General features: G+C 37.1%; 1 protein-coding gene across 3 annotated transcripts in view; it reads left to right on the forward strand.

Moving 5' to 3' along the window:
• Positions 1-19,334, forward strand: part of SCAMP1 (secretory carrier membrane protein 1) — a 97,020-nt gene that overhangs the window by 32,502 nt on the left and 45,184 nt on the right. For all 3 annotated transcript variants that reach the window (XM_032474761.1, XM_032474768.1, XM_032474779.1), the window contains 2 exons: positions 16,542-16,640; positions 17,578-17,686. In XM_032474761.1, coding sequence (XP_032330652.1) covers positions 16,542-16,640; positions 17,578-17,686 — 208 coding nt within the window. The remainder of the gene's footprint in view (positions 1-16,541; positions 16,641-17,577; positions 17,687-19,334) is intronic.

Genomic DNA, 19,334 nt, shown 5'->3' on the forward strand with positions numbered 1-19,334 from the left:
TGTGTTTCCACCCAGTATGTTGTTTGGCCTGAGGGTTCCCAGCCCTTAAGCCTACAGGCTGTTGGGTGGGGCTGGGTCTTGGTGTTATTGATCCAGTCAAAGTATCAGCCTCCAGGGAAGCTCATGTAGATGAGCACTCCAGGAATACCTGCCACCAGCTTCTAAGTCCCCTGGGTGAGCTACAGCAGTCCCCTAACTCCTCAGGAGAACTTCCAAAACCAGTAGGCAGGTCTGGACCAGGTACCTATGCAATCACTGTCTCTGCCCCTGTACCTGGTGCACTTGAGATCCCGTGAGCACCTCCCAAGAATGTTAAGTCTCTATCTCTCCCGGTCCTGTGGGGCTCATGAAGTTAAGCCCCACTGGCCTTCAAAACCAGATGTCCTGGGGTCTCCTCCTCCCACTGCCAGAACCCTGGTCTGGGGAGTCTGACGTGGGGCTTAGAACTCTCATTCCTGTGGGAGCACCTCTGTGACTTAATTGTGCTTCAGTCTGTGGGTCACCCACCCAGGGCGTATAGGGCCCAACTATATCGTGAGCACACCCCTCCTACCATCCTGTTGTGGTTCTCTCTCAGTATTTCCAGTTGAAGCAGATCTTTTTTTTGCTAGGCTCCAGTCTTTTTTCTCAGTGGATGTTCAGAAGTCAGTTGTGGTTTTGTAGTTGCGAGGAGAGGCGAGTTCGTGGTCCTACTACTCTGCCATCTTGATTCCGGCCCAAAAAACTAAGCAACTGAGTTGAAGCTTCTGAGATGCTCAGGCTCATTTCCTTCCACCTCTTCACACATCACACTTCAGCAAACAGTTGCCCCCATTCAAAGAATGGAGAAGGCGGGGACGATGGATGCAGCGGAGGAGGTGACAACCTCTTTGGTGAGGCTGGGGGCAGAGAAGGGAACGACTGGCCTCAGCCTTGAATCTCGGCAAAAGGAACGGCACTCCACTAAGAAGGCACAGAAGAAGACCTCGTACAACTCTTCTCATGTCCCTGCTCCCTGCCCACTCCCCTAGGCTATCTTTAGGCTTATCCTCTAATGTGCTATTTGCTCCAGCTGAAGTCATCTCCCTTCTAACCCAAACTCCATTGATACCACCACCCCTGGGCCTTTTATTGGTCATTGAATGGAGTAAAGAGAGACTATGTGTGGTCATAATGCCTGGCTTCCCTAATATATCCTCTCCTCCTTCTGTAGGTCAAGGTAAACCTCTCATACTAGGTATATTCATTTTCTATTGCTGTGTAACAAATTACTACAACTTAGCAGCTTGAAAAAACACGTGTATTATTTTACCACTTCTGTAGGTCAGGAGTTTGCGCACAGCTTAGGTGTGTCTTTTGTTTAGGGTTTCATGAGGCTGTGATAAAGGAGTTGTCTGGGCTGCATTCTCATCCAGAGGCTTGACTGAGGAAGGATCTGCTTCCAAGCTCATTCAGGCTGTTGGTAGACTGAATATCCTGTGATTGTATGACTGAGGGCCCCAGCTTTTGGTTTGCTATCAGCTGGAGACTGCCCTCAGGTCATCAGTGCTGTCCACAGTTTTTAGAGGCTGCATGGTTTCTTGCCACATGGGCTTCCCCATCATGGCCACTTATTTCAGAGGGACTGTAGAGAATCCCTCAGGCTAGTCTACCAATATGGAGTCTTACATAATATAACCCGTAACAGAATGTAATCAAGGGAATGGTAGCCCATCACTTCTACCATATTCTGTTGATTAGAAGCATGTCATAGGTCCTGCATGTACTCAAGGAGAGAGTATTATATAAAAACATGAACACCAAGAGGGGAGTATCATTGAGATTCACTTTAGGGTCTCTGTGCCACACTAGCAATAAGGTATGTATTACTTCATATCTCTTCATGCCCATTTAAAAGGATCAAAGTGGGGCCCCTAGAACACCTGTCCCTCCCTGCCCTCAACACTTGACTGCCCTAAGTTTATCTGGACTAATCTTATTATGCTCTTGATTCCTATTTATGTCGTTCTTTACTAGAAGCCCCAGACTCCTCATCTCTTGGATTTTGATCTTCATGATGTTCTGCACATTATTTATTCTGAACCCTTCTATTTCCTTAATTCCTGAGACATTCCATTGTGCTGAGAGTCAGTCAAACTGCATCAAAATCCCCCATATCTTTATCTTTTTCTCTGAATGTTTTGTCCTTTGTTCTGTAGAAACTGGCCTTTGTATGAGGACACTGCTTCCCCTGTACTCTTCCCAAAACTAGGTGATTTTTCTCTCACAGTTCTCAGCTGATCATAAAATTGGGGTAGATACCGTCTTTGTTTCTAGTTGCTGCTTCCAGACTTTCTTTTTGTCCAAAAAGTCCCATGTCATCATTTGAATCTCAGAGGGTACCAGTTATAATTGGGTGCCACAACTCATTGTGGCTGTCTTCTACTGATCCCTGAATTACTACTCCTTATTTCTCTCTCTCTTTCTCTTTTTCTTCTTCTTCATGATTTTAATTCTTGGTTCACTGTTACTCTTTCTAACACTATTCCTGTTTTGAATTCTTAGTGTTGTTCTTTCCAGCATCTTGCTTCTCAGTACCTTGACCTCATCTCTTTCATTGATTTTTGCCTTTTCTGTTACCTCAAGTCACTCAATCCCATGGTCATATCCTAGACTTTGTCATTATAGTTACTTAACTCCTATAAAGTCTTAATTTTGTGTATCTTTTCCGTCACTCTTCTAGTTCCTCAATTGTAACACATCTTTCCACTTCACTAGGACCTCTAGTTTGTTGACCTTACAATGTCACTGCCCTTTATCCACTGGATATTACTCTCTTCTCTCTGCTTAAATTCCACATTCAGTTGTTTTAATCACTCTCTTGCATGCACGCTCAACTCCCTTGCCTTCCCCCTCCTATTTTGACATAATCTTGGCTAAAAGCGAAGCCCTGGTTAAATACAACTCTTTCTGCTCTCTGTTCTTACCCTTGTAGCTAAATATGGAGACACACACATAACCATGCTGAATGGTCTCACTTTTAGTTCATGGCCAGCTCTAAATTGTAGTGAATGTCTTACTTATTTATTTGTCCACTCTCTTCTTCTCTCTCCTCATCTTTAAAATCTGTCCCGCTATCCTCACTCTCAGCTAATGACCTTGCTTCTCATTTACTGAGAAATTTGAAGCAGCCTGTAGAGAATATACACAGACTTCCAGCATCACATCTACTTACTTACCAGTATTTATACCCATATTTTCTGCTTTCCTGCCTTTTAGTTACAGATGAACTATCTGTGCTTCTACCCAAAGCCATTCCCTCTTTTGTGCAGTAGATTCCACGCACTTTTACCAAAGAACTTTGCTGAATTGCTCCTCACCTACATTACTAGTTTTCTTCACTTTCTACTGGATCATTCATATCATCATAAAAACATGTTTCCTTCTGTTTTTTTTTCCTTATATTTTTGTTTCTCCCACCCCTAAAAGAAATCCTGAATCCTTTATCAATTACTTCACATTTCCTCTCCCTCTCCAGCCATAAGCAAGTCTTGATTACCTTCTGTCTCTATAGATTTGCCTATTCTGGACATTTCATACAAATGGAATCATAAATACGTGGTCTTGTGCGACTGGTTTCTTTTACTCAGCATGATGTTTTCAGGGTTCATCTGTATTGTGGCATAGATCAGTACTTCATTCCTTTTTATTGCCTTTTTATTTATTAATTTTTTTTGGAGCAGAGAAAGGTTTTTTGCAGGGCCAAGCAAAGAGGACCAGGTGGCTCATGCCCAAGAAAACCCCGAACTCCTTCCCCTTTTTATTGCTTTTTATACCACATTTTACTTATCCATTCATCAATTGATGGATATTTAGGTTTCCAATTTTTGGCTGCTCTAAACATTTGTGTGCTAGTTGTTGTGTGGACATATGTTTTCATTTCTCTTGGATATATACAGAGGAGTGGAATTGTAGGGTAATATGATAATATTTTTAACTTTTTGAGGAGCTATCAGACTGTTTAACAAAGTGGCTGCACCATTTTATATTCTAATCAGCAGTGTAGAAGGGTTCCAGTCTCTTCATCCTTACCAACACTTATTATTATCTGATTTTTTGCTTACAGCCAACCTAGTGGATGTGAAGTGATACATCCCTGTGGTTTTGATTTGCATTTCCCTGATGGGTGATGATGTTGAGCATTTTTTTCAAGTGCTCATTGGCCACTTGCATGTCATCTTTGGAGAAATGTCTAGATTCTTTGCTCACTTTAAAATTGGATTTCCTTTTAAATATTAAATTGTAAGAGTTGTTACATATTCTGAACACAGATCCTTTATGAAATAAGTGATTTGTAAATTCAGTAGACCCTGAACAACAACACAGGTTTGGACTATGTGGGTCCACATACATAGAGATTTCTTTCACTAAATAGATGCTATAGTACTGCACGATCCATGGCTGGTTGAATCTCTGATGCAGAACCTCAGATATGGAGGGCTGGCTGTCATGTTATACATAGATTTCCACTGTGTGGAGGGTCAACATCACTAACCCCTGCATTATTCAAGTATTTTTTCCTATTCTGTGGAATGTCTTTTTACTTTCTTGATAGTGTTCTTTGACATACAGAAGTTTTAAATTTTGATGTCAAATTTGTCTATTTTTTCTTGGGTTGCTTTTTTTGGTGTCATGTCTAAAAAGTCATTGCCCAACTCACAGTTGTAAACATTTACTCCTAAGTTTTCTTCTAAGAGTTGTATAGTTTTAGTGTCGATTTTTAGGTTTACCATTCATTTTGAGTTAATTTTCATGAATTGTATAAGATAGGTGTCCAACTTCTTTCTTCTGTATGTGGATATCCACTTGTTCCAGCACCATTTGCTGAACAGACCTTTTTCCTATTGGATTTTTTTTGGCACTCTTGATGAAAATTAATTGATTAACGTAAGAGTGTATTTTTGGACTCTAAATTCCATTCTGTTGATCTATGTCTATCCCTATGCCAATACCACACTCTCCTGATTACTGTAACTTTGTAACAAAACTCTACCTTGACCTCATTTCCCTTTCCAGTCTACTGCTCACATCACTGCCCTTGAAAAACTTTCTCTGCTTCCAATTGCTGTAGAACTCATCTGAAGAGTTGTCTACTTTTTTTTTTTCTCAGACCTTTCTCCTAAACAATATTTCAGCACTCCACCAAAACGCACTTGTCGGGGCAGTCAGTGACTTCCACACTGCTAAATCCAGTGGTAAATTTTCAGTCTTAACCATAACTGATCTATCATCAGTTGATCACTATTGCTTTCTTAGAAAACTTTTTTCATGTGGCTTTCAGAGCACTTAAGTTTTTCTTTTTCAGTCTCCTTTGCTGATTTCTCTCTGTTCCCTGTCCCTTCACCCCCAGTATTAGAGTATACCAGGAGTTAGGCTTTGCTTCTCTTCTCTATCTGTTGTCCCTCGGGTGGTTATTTCATCCAGTCTTACAGCTTTACATACCATCTACATGCTGATGACTCCCAAATCTACATCTTCAGGACAACCCTCTCTTCTGAACGGCAGACTCATGCATTCAGCTGCCTCCTACACATGTCTACCTGGATGTCTCAGAAACTGCACATTCAGCTTGTTGAATGCTGAACTGAGCTCACTCCTTGTAAACCTGCTCATTTTGTATCTTTCTCATTTCTGTGTTGCTTAGGCCAAAACATTGGTGATAGTTGACTACTTCCATTTCCTTACATAACATCTTTCTGTCAGGAAATCCTGTTGGCTCTCCCTTACAGGCACCTGCAGACCTGATGCCTTACCTTCATAGCCACCACTCGGCTTGAGCTGCCATCATCCCTTGTCTGGATTACTGGTTTCCTGACTACTCTTCCTTCTTTCGCTTTGCCCTGTTTCGGTCTATTTTCAATTTAGTAGCCAGAGTGATCCCCTGAAAAAGAGTTGATCATTTCAGTCTCCTGCTTAGAACTCTTCACGAGCTTTTAATTTTCTTAAGAGTAAAACCAGGAATGTTTAAATAGCCTATAATCTGGTCTCTAATGTGTCTCACTCTTATCTCCTCACTCCTCTCCCATGTACTCTTTCTCAGCACACTGGTCTTCCTAAGGCCAAGCATTCTCCTGACTTTGCCTTGATTGTTCCTTCTGCCTAAGATGGTCTTCCCCCAGATATCTGCAAAGCTGACTTCTTCACCTCCATAAAGTCTGTGCTCAAATATTGGCTTCCCTAACCACCTTTGCAAAATTAGCCCTGTTCAGCTTTTACTCATGACCTCTTTACCCTGTTCATTTTCGTTTTTGTTCCATAAAATTTACTGCCTTCTAAGATACTCTATAACGTATTTATTATATGTATTGTTTATCTTCCATTGCTAGACTATAAGCTCCATGGAAGTAGGGATGCTTACCTATTTTGTTCATTAATGTAGTGTCTGTAATTGTGTCACGTTGTAGTTGATCAGTGAATGTTGTAGTTGATGAATGAATGAATGTTTGGTCACACTGCTCTTCCTCTATGTGCCTTTCTCTACTTGGTAACACCTGTTCTTGTATATCCCTTCTTTCCTCCTATTGTGTATCTCCTCCCTCAGTTCTAATCCTTAAAGCCTTATTTTAAAATGTTCATCTATTATAAAATTATTTCTGTTTGTCCTGACTCTGACATTATGTTTCATTTTCACCACCTTTAGTAACAGGGAAATCTTTGTTAGGCATAGCTACAATCAGTTCTTGTCTACTCAGAGACTGATAAAGTCAGTGAAAGCTGCAGAACATTTTAGGTTTCTTTTGGCAGTCTCTCCATTAGGTAAAAGAATATGACAATGGTTTATAGAGGCTGTAAACTTTGTTGCCTTAAAGGGGAGTTCTCAAATTTCAAGGTGTATAAGAATCACCCTGGGGAGCTTACTAGAAATGTGAGCTTGTTAAAAACACAAACTTCTTTTCTTCAACCCCTGAGTTTTTGAATCAGTATGTCCACAGTGGGGCCTAGAGTTTGCATTTTCAATAAGCACCAGAGCTTTATGATGCAGGAGATCTATGAACACATTAAGAAACATTGCTTTAGACGTGAGTATACTTAGAAACATTTTTGGTTCGCAGATGGCAGAAAAAGAGCAGGAAAGAACAAGGAGAAATTTTCTTAAATAGGTGTTTTGAATATGGAAGAAAACCAGGAAGGAGACCATATTTGTTTTATGCTTGAGAAAGACAACTTGGGGACCTCCTATGCCTTGAAGGGATCTTACATACCTATTTATTTACTAACAAAACATCTTTGGAACTTACAATGCAGAGAGCTCATTATGTTATAGAAAAGTCCATCCACTATTGTATTTCTATGATTATTATAGTATTCTTAATTCTATTGAGTGGAAATACATCTTCTTGTAATTTTTAGTTATTGGTCCTAGTTGAGTTCTCCAAAGCCACACAACACAGAGTAGGATCCTGGTGGACTACCTTCTGTCACCCTTGCCCAGCAACTTGCCCTGCTTTAGATACCCTACATCTGTGCTTTTACAACATATCTCAATAAAACATATCCCACTGTAAAAAATGTGATTTGTGTTAAAATATAATTATAACCACATAAAGTATATAAGAATTATAACTTCTACAGAGATTTAAAAAATACATTCTATTCCTAACTTGCGAAATTTTACCCACCATGAAAGTAGGATATTGAGCCTTGCTCTGGCCAGTTCTCTGTCCACAAGGTCACTTCCCTATTCTCTTGGCTTCTCTTAATTTTTCTCTCTGTCTCCCATTTTTGTACCTTCGGTGCTTTTTTCAGTACTTCAGGTTTTTCCCAGGGGCTGCCAGAGAAGTGACAAACACAGTTTCAGGACTGTCAGGAGGAGAAGAGCTCATCTTACTCCACTACATCCAGTTGCACTAGAGTATTCTCTTTTCTTCTACAGTTAGGTTGACTCTCCTGTGTCTGCAGTTTTGATGAGGGTGAAGTGGAGATGGTATACTCTAAAGTGCCCAATGAGGCAGAAAGATCCTCCCTCTTGCATCTCACATATTCCTTCTGGTACTATTTTTCCTATTCCGAAGGTAGAAGTTCCTTTAGTGAGGGTCTGTTAATAGTAAATCTTTTAGTATTTATAGATAAGTATATATTATTTCACCTTGGTTCTCAAAAGCTAATCTCACTGGATTTAGATGTCCACATTGACAGTTATTTTCTCTCATCAGTTTGGCACATTCTATTCAGGCTTCTATTGTTGCTGTTGAGAAAATAGCTCTCAGTCTTACTGGATTCCTTTGTGTGGGTATTGTGTCTTGTTTTTTTTTCTTTTTTCTTCTGGTTTTTATTGAGACATGGCACTGTATAAGTTTAAGGTGTACAGCACAATGATTTGACTTACATGCATCATGCAATGATTACCACACCAAGTTAAGTGAACATCATCTCATATGGATACAAAATGAAAGAAATTAAAATTGTTTTCTTTGTGATGGAAACTCTTAGGGTTTACTCTCTTAACTTTCGTATGTAGTATGTAGTATGTAGTATTTATCATGTTGTACATTACATCCCTAGTACTTATTTATCTTATAACTGGAAGTTTATACCTTTTGACTCCAACCAGTTCCCATCTCCCCACTCCCTGCCTCTGGTAACCACAAATCTGATCTCTTCTTCTATGAGTTTGTTTTTAAAGTATAATTGACCTACAGCACTATTCTTGTTCCTGTTATATAATGTAGTGATTGGATATTAAATGATCACCATGATAAGTCTATTTACCATCTGTCACCATACAAAGATATTACATAGTTCTCAGTTCTTTATATTTATGAGTCTGTTTCTATTTTGTTGTTTCTTCATTTGTTTTGTTTTTCAGATTCTGCATAGATTGAATTAGTGTAGTATTTGCCTTTTTATGTCTGACATATTTCATTTAGCATGATACCCTCTAGGTCATTCCACGTTGTCACAAATGGCTAAGATTTCATCCTTTTTTATGGCCGAGTAATATTCCATTATATATGTTTACATATGTACACACACACACACACACACACCACATTTTCTTTATCCATTCATCAATGGTTCTGAGCCTTCTGGTGGGCAGAACTATGTCCTGGGGCAGCTGGAGGCTCAGGGGGATCTAGGGCACCTGGCTTCCTAGTGAGTGGGTCAGGTCCTGGCACTAAGAAGCTAGTGGGAGGATTCCAGAACGGTGCTTGCCAGCACCAGTGTTCTCATTGTAGAATGTGCTCCCCAAATGGCTGCCACCAGCGTCTGTATTCCCAGGATGAGTCCCAGTTGCCTCTTCCCTCACTGAGAGGCTCTCCAAGATAAGCAAGTGGATCTGGCCCAGGCTACTTTCAAAGGACTGCTTCTGCCCTGGGTCCTGGAGCAGCTGACATTTAGCATGTGCCCTTTGAGTGTGGAGTCTGTTTTCTCCATTCCTCTCACTCTCAAAAGCAAACCCTGCTGGCCTCCAAATTCCAGGGGCTCATCTTCTCAATGCAGGACCCACAGGGAGGGGAGCCCAATGTTGGGCTCAGACACATCATTCCTTGGGAGAATGTCTGCAGTTGTGATTATCTCCTGTTTGTAGGTTGCCTACCCAGAGTATGGTTCTTGACTGTACTGCGACTCTGCCCCTGCTAATCGTCTCACTGCGCCTCCTTCTTTATATCTTTAGTTGCAGGGGATCTCTGCTAATCTTCAGGTCGTTCCCATCAATAGTTGTAAGTAGTTGTAATTTTGGTGTGCCCATGGGAGGAGGTGAGCTCAGGGTCTTCCTACTCCCCCATCTTGATTACACCCTGCTTTCTTACGATGGTTTTAAGAGCTCTTGTTCTTAGGTTTGCTCTTTCACTATAGTGTGTCTAGATGTTAACTTTTTAAAAATGTTGTTTGGGTTTTGGAGTTTTGAATCTGAGAATTAGTGTCCTCCCATTCCCCTTGAATGCGGACGCTCCCTCATTCTCTCATTCTCTTTTGGCTCTCTTCGTTGTACCTTTTCACTCAACCTCTCAGATTTCATTTTCTTTCTCCTGCTACATTCTGTGCAGTTTCTTTAGAGCCACTTCCATTTTCTTATCTCTTCATCTTTGTATAGTCTGTCATTTCACTTGTCTATTAAATTTATAATTCCGATTTTTATAGTTTTTATTTCTTTAAGTTCCATTTGTATCATTTAAAAAAGATATTTGGTAATTTCTTATAGTCTCTTGTTGCTTAGTGACAGTTTTGTTACCTTTTATTTCTTTATTAAGCATATCTATCATTTTATATGTAATTCCAGTATCTCTAGTCTTGTATGTCTGAGGACCCTTGCTCCTGGTGGGCTTGCTTCCTTCTGTGTTTAAATCATGAGCCAAAGTTACTTGAAACTTTAGCTGTGAAAATTCTTTGAAGCCCAGCTTTTAAGTGTGTTCCTTTACTTTTGCCAGGAACATGAAGTCACTATCAACCTGGGGTCCTTGAAATGAAAATTGCAACTTGAAGTATTTTGTCTGTGGTGGTGGTGTGAATTCTGGCCCCAAGTCTACAAGTTGGCAGGTTTATGATTAGAAGTAATCAGGGAGGATTTCTTTCTTTCTTTTTTTTCTCCCCCCTTCTGTATACAGAGTCAAGGGCAAGACAGGCAAGTATTCATACTATTTCTTTCTGTGAAGCTGCTTTTTTGCTTATCCACTGGGAGTGTTGCCTTTTAGGAAGTCCTAGCTTTATGCAGCAATCTCAGATTGATTTTACCTTGTATGGGCTCCCAAGCTTTGTCTCCATCTTATTAAGCCCTTGTGATTTTGTTAATGGCATAGCATCAAGGCTCTTCTTTGTTTGGATTTGCAGTTTTTCCCACTTTCTGGCCTCCCATGATTTCCTATCAGTTTAGTCATGTATTTACAATATTATTCAAATGAAATCTGAATCAGCATTTTTAGGTACTATATATCAAAGGTGTCACTACATTTGTGTAGTCTGTTGTATTGTCACAAATGGAAGCATTGAATGGATTGTTTTAATATGCTTTTTATTCATAAGTGTAAAAGTGAAAAGTAGGAAAATAATTTGGAACCATCATCAGAGCAGGTCTTTAGTTTATGACAAGAGCTTGTACTTGGCTTGAGGTGGCTAATCAAGCATGTTGTGGCTATTGAAAATACTGGGTTCCAGAGCTGAGCAGAGATTTAGCTAGCATTGACAAATTAGAGGAAATTATTGAGATACTAGCTGTCAGATTAATACCACTGGTATCAGAGATTTGTGCTTCTCCAACATTTCTCTTCATTGCTATAACATGAGCAACTGTTACCTCTAATATGTCAAGTTACTAGCTCTATCTGAGCCTTCTTCCTTATCTACTAATTCATTGTACTTAGTACTTCATTTGTTATTTAAAGCAGTAAAGAATTGACAGTATAGTTTCAGCTGGGAGAATTCTTTTTTTTTTTAAATTTATTTTATTGAGTTATATTTAGTTTACAATGTTGTGTCAATTTCCAGTGTAGAGCACAATTTTTCAGTCATACATGAACATACATATATTCATTGTCATGTTCCTCTTCACTATGAGCTACCACAAGATCTTGTATATATTTCCCTGTGCTATACAATATAAATTTGTATATCTATTCTATATATACCTGTCAGTATCTACAGATTTCGAACTCCCAGTCTGTCCCTTTCCACCCCCCTCTCCCCTGGCAACCACAAGTTTGTATTCTATGTCTGAGTCTGTTTCTGTTTTATATTTAAGTTCATTTGTCGTCTTTTTTTTTTTTTTTCAGATTCCACATATAAGCCATATCATATGGTATTTTTCTTTCTCTTTCTGGCTTACTTCACTTAGAATGACATTCTCCAGGGACATCCATGTTGCTGCAAATGGCATTATGTTGTCATTTTTTTGGGTCAATTGAGTAACTTATTGTGTGCTTTTCCTGAAGTGTGCTGCCAAACTAACTTTGTCAGGCATTTTATTTGGTCATTGTTTTGTGATTGTTACTTATTAAACCAAGAGAATGATGCTTTAGGACCATGATTTTATGGTTGGGGAACAGTTAGGATTGATCAGCTTCAGTTTTTCTGCCTATTAATATGAAATATTTGAGCAGGGAAACAGATAATAGGAATAGATAGTAACAAAAGATTATAGTAGAGATAAAAAATACAAGAAAAAGTTTTTAATTCCACTATCCAGAAATAATCACTGTTAACATATTGATATATTTTAAAATAGAAAATTGGGGACAGAATATAGAGCCCAGAAATAAATGCACACACCTATGGTTAATTGATCTTTGACAGAAGGCAAGAATATACAATGGAGAAAAGACGGTCTTGGCAAGTGGTGTTGGGAAAGTAGGACAGCCACATATAAATCTGAAATTAGAACACTCCCTCACACCATACACAAAAATAAGCTCAAAATAGCTTAAAGATTTAAACATAAGAGAGGATGCCATAAATCTCCTAGAGGAGAACATAGGCAAAACATTCTCTGACATAAATCATAGTGCTGTTTTCCTAGATCAGTCTACCCAAGGCCATAGCAATAAAAGCAAAAATAAATGGAACCTAATTAAACTTACAAGCTTTTTTGCACAGCAAAGGAAACCATAAACAAAATGAAAAGACAACCTACAGACTGGGAGAAAATATTTACAAATGGTGCATCTGACAGGGGCTTAACTTCCAAAATGTACAAACAGCTCATATAACTCAATAACAAAAAACAAACAACCTAATCAAAAAATGGGCAGAAGACTTAAACAGACATTTCTCCAATGAAGACATACAAATGGCAACAGGCACATGAAAAGATGCTCACCATCACTAATTATTCAGGAAATGCAAATGAAAACTACAATGAGGTATCACCTCACACTGGTCAGAATGGCCATCCTTAAAAAGTCCACAAATGATAAATGCTGGAGAGGATATGGAGAAAAGGGAACCTTCCTACACTGTTGGTGGGAATGTAATTTGGTGCAGCTACTATGAAGAACAGGATGGAGATGCCTTAAAGAACTAAAAGTAGAGTTACCATTTTATCCAGCAATCTGACTCCTGGGCATATGTCCAGAGAAAACTCTAATTTGAAAAGATACATGCACCCCAAGGTTCATAGCAGTACTATTTACAGCGGTGAAGACATGGAAGCAACCTAAATGTCCGTCAACAGATGACTGGATAAAGAAATTGTGATAGATACACACACACACTAGATTACCCGTCAGCCATAGAAAAGAATAAAATAATGCCATTTGCAGCAACATGGATGGACCTAGAAATTATCATACTTAGTGAAGTAAGTCAGACAGAAAGATGGCTATCATCTATCCCTCATGTGGAATCTAAAAGAATGACACAAATGAACTTATTTACAAAACTGAAACAGACTCACATGTAAAAAGCAAATTTAGGGTTACCAAAGAGGAAGAGGGGATAGGGATAAGTTAGGATTTGGGAATAGCAGATACAAACTACTATATATATAATACGTAAACAGTAAGGCCCTACTGTACAGCACAGGAAACTATATTCGGTATCTTGTACTAACCCATAATGAAAAAGAGTATGAGAAAGAAAATATATGTATAACTGAATCACTGTGCTGTACACTAGAAATTAACACAATGTTGTCAGTCAACTGTACTTATGTTGAAAAAAAAAATTGGAACTATACTGTATCTTCAGTTTCATTTTACAACTTATAATTGGTACAAGCTTTTCTCATTTCATTAAATATTCTTTCAGAACTTTTAAATAACTGCATAATATGCTCTTCTATGGATGGATCATAATTTATCAATTTACCTGTATTTTATCTATTCTTGGACAGTTAGGGTATTTCTAACTTTTTTTGCTTTTGCAAATAATGCTGTAGGGAGCATTTTGGCATACATAGATTTGTGCGTATCTTGGATTATTTCTGTGATTTTTTTTTTTAAGGAGTAGCTATTTATGGGTCATAGAGTATAAATACTTCAATGGCTGTTATACATAATGTCAGACTGTGCCCAGGATTATTATATGAACTAGTTTGTATTCCCATTATCAGTGTATGAGAATACCCATTTTACCATATCTTTTCCAAAATGTGCTGGTTATCTTATGGTAATAATCATTTAAAAAATAAATTAGGTGAAATTTGCATTTCTTTGATTACTAATGAGGTTAACATTTTGAATCTTTATTTTCCTTTTGTATTTCTTTTACAAGCAGCCTATTAAAGATTTTTTAAAATGCATTTTTCCTCTGTAACATGTGCTTCTATTTCTTACTGATTTGTACTTGATGAAATGTATTAACTAATTGTCTATGTGTTGCTTATTTAGATTTTGCCTCTTAATTTTGGTTATGAAATGGTTTATGTCATTAAAATTCTAAATTTTTACATAGTCATATATATTTCCTATTCATTTTAATTTCTCTCCCTTCACCCCGTGGCTTTTCTCCAACCTAAGATCAGATAGTCATCTATATTCTATGTACTATACTATTTCTATTATCTTTATACTTTTTTTTTCTTTGGACTTTAATTCATTTGGAATTTATTCTAGAAAGATACAGGGATCTGATTTTTTTCTCCCGAACATTTAAATACTTGTCACAACACCGATTTATTGATAATCTTTACTTTTCCCCCCTATTTGGAAAACTGTCTTGGTCATATGCTTTAATTTTTATATACACCATCATTGTATATCTACCATAATTACAAATTTTTGTATTTGAGTTTACATTTTCCTACCTAGTGGTTATGAAATGATGTCACTATTTTTGTATTTTTCTTGTTTATATTTTGTTTTTGTATTTCTATTGAGGTTTAACCATTAGTTAATATTTTTATTGTATTTATTGTATTGCCTATTCAGATCTTTGGCCCATTTTTCTATTAGTATTTTGCATTTCTATGGATTTGTAGCAGTTCTTCCCATATTCTGGGTTGCAGGGTTCTTTTTTTTTTTTTTTTTTTCCTTTTTACTGTTATAGCCATATAATCAGTTTTTCCCAGTCTGTGATTTGACTTTTCACTTTGTTATTACATTTTAGTATAGTTGAACTCATCAGTCTTAACACTATGGTTTATGTTTTGCAACCTTAATTTTACAAATCCTTATTGATCACTTACTGTGTTTCAGGCACTGTTTTAGACACTTGAGATACATTGTAGACAGGATACACAAGCTTTCTATAGCTTGTATTTGAGAAGCTCTTCTGTACCTTGAGTTCATAAAAATATTCTTGTATTTTTTTCCCTAAAAGTTTAAAATTTTGCTTTTTCACTTTTCAGTCATTAATCCACCTGGAATTTATTTTTGCATATTATATCAAGTAGGAAATCTAGTTTAACTGTTCTATCTGAATAACCAATTATCCCAGGATCATTTATTGACATTTATTGTTATTTCTCAACTGTTTTGTGGTATGACCTCTGTTGGGTATCAAGTTTCTGAGAGTTTGTTTCTCTCTACTGTTTATTGGCGTATTTCTGTTATCTTTTGCATCTGTACCACATTGTTTATTACTATATCCTTATAATAAGTCTTTATATCATAGGTCTGCCTGTCTTATTCTTCAAAATTGTCTGACCTATTCTTAGCTCTTGGCCTTCCCTTATGAAATTTAGAGTCACCTGTATTTCAGTTATATCCTTGGTTGTGTCTTTCTTGTTGTCTTCTTTTTATTATGACCATTTTAAAGAGTAGTTACAAATATTTTTCAGCTTAAAAAAAATTAGTATAATGGGGAAAGAAGGCAAATAAGAGAGAAGCATATAAAGCAAAAGTTGCAAATCGCTTTGATAGCAGTTTACTGAGACCTTCCAGGTATTTTTCTGGACGTGTACAAATGTTTGTTCATAAAAGAAAAAACTGGTTATATGGATACTGTTTTGTAGTTGGATTTATTCATTTAATATTTTAAAAGGTATTCTTCTATATCTCCAACTCATTCCTCTTGATGGGTGCATTGAATGTATATACACAGTAATTTAACCAATTCTCATATGATGGACTTGTAGATAATTTACCTACTTTTTGAACTTGCAGTTATTTTCAATTACTGTTGATTCTCACTGGAAAAGTGGAGGTTGTGCAGTTTATTTCCCATCTCCCTAATGACTCCCCTCTTATTTTTTTCAAGGAGCATTAGTGGAGTTCTGCCAAGAGCTCTCCTATTTACTTTTTAAGGGCTCTGGCACATAGCTTTGTTAGGTTGGAAGAGTTGACAGTTAACCTAGTTGGCAGTTTCCGTTGGTGTAAATTCTTCAGTTTGGTGCTATCTGTATTATATTAAAAAGAAATACTTAGAGGCTTTTGTTTTGTTTTGTTTTTAATGTATAGTATTCTGGAGAAGAGTGTTAATGGTGTAGTGTTAGAGGTAGCAGCCATATTGAATAGTTGAGAAATGAGTGAATTTATGAAAATGAGATTGAAGAGTTTAAGTAGCTCTTTGCTACACACTTGATTATGAGAATTTAGGGGAGGAAGTGCGGCAGTTCTTGCCATTTTGGTTTTTATTTTGTTACACTTTGTGAAACAAGTTGAAGTTGGATTTTGATGTTACATAACTTGTCCTTTTCTTAATCTTCTTAGCCTCCACCAGGCAATGTGAAAATGCCTAATGTACCCAGTACACAACCAGCAATAATGAAACCAACAGAGGAACATCCAGCTTATACACAGATTGCGAAGGTTAGTCCATGTTAATGTGTAAATTTATATTGGAAGTTACAATATCAATAACATTTGCTTTCAGAGCGAAATAATTCTTTATATAGTTTATTCCTTATTTAATTTTTAACTCACTTTTGAGTCTGGGTTAGCTAGCTTCTCAATCCTGTAATACTCATAACTCTTTTTCAGCTTAATAACATTTGCTTTATTCCGTTATTAGCAGTTATTGAATTCATATATCATCTTGGTGTACAATTTGTGTAGTGAAATTTTTATTGCTTTTGGTTTCACTTTTTAATACACAGTTTCATTACAGTAACAATGATAGATCAATAGATACTATTGAAAGAGAGTTATGATGGTTAAGCAGAGCACAGTGGTAGGAAGTAGAATGTGGCAAAAGTACCAAGAAAAAAGGAGATAAATAGGATGCCCGGTATTACATGAAGGCAGATGGAGAATTTCTTCTTAAACTGAAATCAGAATTTCTTAACCATAGTTTCCTTTCACCTCATTATCATATAAACTAGAAGATATTGTACAATATTCTTGCATTGGGAACCTTAATGTACCATTTAACCCAATTCACAGGAGCCAGCTCAGTTGCTCATTTCTCCATGTGTCTGTTTTCCTCAACTGTTCTGTTTCTGTCCTTTACTCTCACCTTAATTTTGTTTTCCCAATTACCTTAGGATTTTGACTGTTCTTGCTGAGAGAATTTTTTCTTGTTCTAATGGGCCCAACATTTCCACTGAGAGTTTTCATAACCAAAAGGCCAAAATGGGCCAAATATTTCCATAATACTTATGAAACTGTAATATTCAGTGAATTCTTATATTTTGGAAGAGCATTTGAATTAGGTTTCTAGCATAGTAGAGAAGTGGGAGTATAGTAGAAGTATAAATGTTACTGTATTTTATACTTCTGAGACCCTATTCACTTATTTTTTGTTTAGGAACATGCCTTGGCCCAAGCTGAACTTCTGAAGCGCCAGGAAGAACTAGAAAGAAAAGCAGCAGAATTAGATCGTCGAGAACGAGAAATGCAAAACCTTAGTCAACATGGTAGTATCCAAAGAAGTTTAGAAGTTATTTTTATTTCAAACACTTTAAAAGAGGCCTGAACTAACTCTAGGTCATTTGTTTTGTGGTTAAAACTCTGCCCTGTTATTTTAGCAAGTAGATCATACATGGCAGATTTCCTCTTTGATACTCTGTAACTCTCTGATCTTGGCTGATTTGCATAGTATTTTGATAGATTAGAACAGCCTCTTTACAAGTGAATGCAAATGTGGTAATTTTGGTTTACTGTAAGGTCAGGAGCCTTTGATTCTGCACTTGGGCCCTCTTTGGGTCATTGGAGCTTTATGAGTACATGGGAGTGGGCCTGACATTTGACAGCATTTGACTATTCTAGTTTATTCATATCAGTTTCAAATTAATCTGCCCCTGTCCTTACAAGTATATCCATGTATGTCATACCATGTTAAAAAAGTGTTTGTGGTGTCTCCAAGGAAGCCTAGATATTTTGATAATGTCAAAGGAATAAGTAAGTGGTAGATTAATTATTTGCTATGAAATCTATTCAGGTTGTCACTACCAGAGCTTATTTCAAGGGAGTTTCTTAGGGGAAGCTAGCAAGTCTCTGGGTAAAAACGGATGAGAGAGCTAGACAAGTCATTGTTAGTATGTCTGGATAGTGATGGAGTGACAGTGTTAGGATGATGATAATGTACTGAAACGGTTTCTTCCTTATCTTAGAATGTATAGGTCTAGGGCCTCTTGAGGACACATTTATTCTGGGCTGTTTTCTTGCTTGCAGCAGCATCTGTGAAAGGAGAAGCTAAAGGTTTAATTGAAATAAAACATTTCTGAAATACTAACAAAAATCTGTCTTATTTTCCCTTAGCTTTGTCTAATACAAATTATTTCTATGAGCGATGTTTTAGTAAATGAAGTAGTAATGAAGTGTGGGAAATTAAGACATTTAAGTACTTTTCATCTGTTAACCCATTTCATCATCGGTACAATTCTGTGAAGGGTGGTAAGTTGTTCTCACTTTACAGATGTAGAAACAGTCTTCAGGAGGTTAGGTTGCCCAAGGCCCCCCAGCCAGTAAGTGTCTAGGTGCGTATAGTTTCAGAGCCTTGGTTCTTTACTATTATTTTCTGCTTCTCAAGTAATTATGAGACTTGTATGACAAATGTATAGATTATATGAAGTTTGAAAAGAATGATAAAACAGTGGAGACATGTTGGGAAGAATCAGAAATAGATGATGCTTTTTCCCCTACTATGAAAATGTTCCCGGTCTATGAAAAAGTACATAAAATCTAATTTTAAAAATTGTGGGATATAATATCTAAAACAAGAAAATGGCCTTTAGGTGCTATTTTTAACCGTCTATTTTTAATGTTTGACTTCTTACTTTAACTTTAGTTTTTTATTTCTCCCACCACTTCCCAAGCCTTTTTACAGTCTCATTTCTTTATATAGACATATATTCTCCCCGTACAGTTTCAGTATGTTTTTTCTCTAGGTTTTTGAAGGTGCTATAATTCCTTAGCTTGTTTCTCATGACTGTTTCATGTTTTTGCATAGTTTTATGCTTTTCTTATGTGTCTTTGGATATTATTTTTTCCAGACTCAGAGATTTTAAAATTTGATTCTTTGGTATTGGTTATCTTGTGTTTCTTCACTTGTGTTAACAATAG

Source organism: Camelus ferus, chromosome 3, assembly GCF_009834535.1.
Source record: "Camelus ferus isolate YT-003-E chromosome 3, BCGSAC_Cfer_1.0, whole genome shotgun sequence".
In the NCBI taxonomy this organism is placed as follows: Eukaryota; Metazoa; Chordata; class Mammalia; order Artiodactyla; family Camelidae; genus Camelus; species Camelus ferus.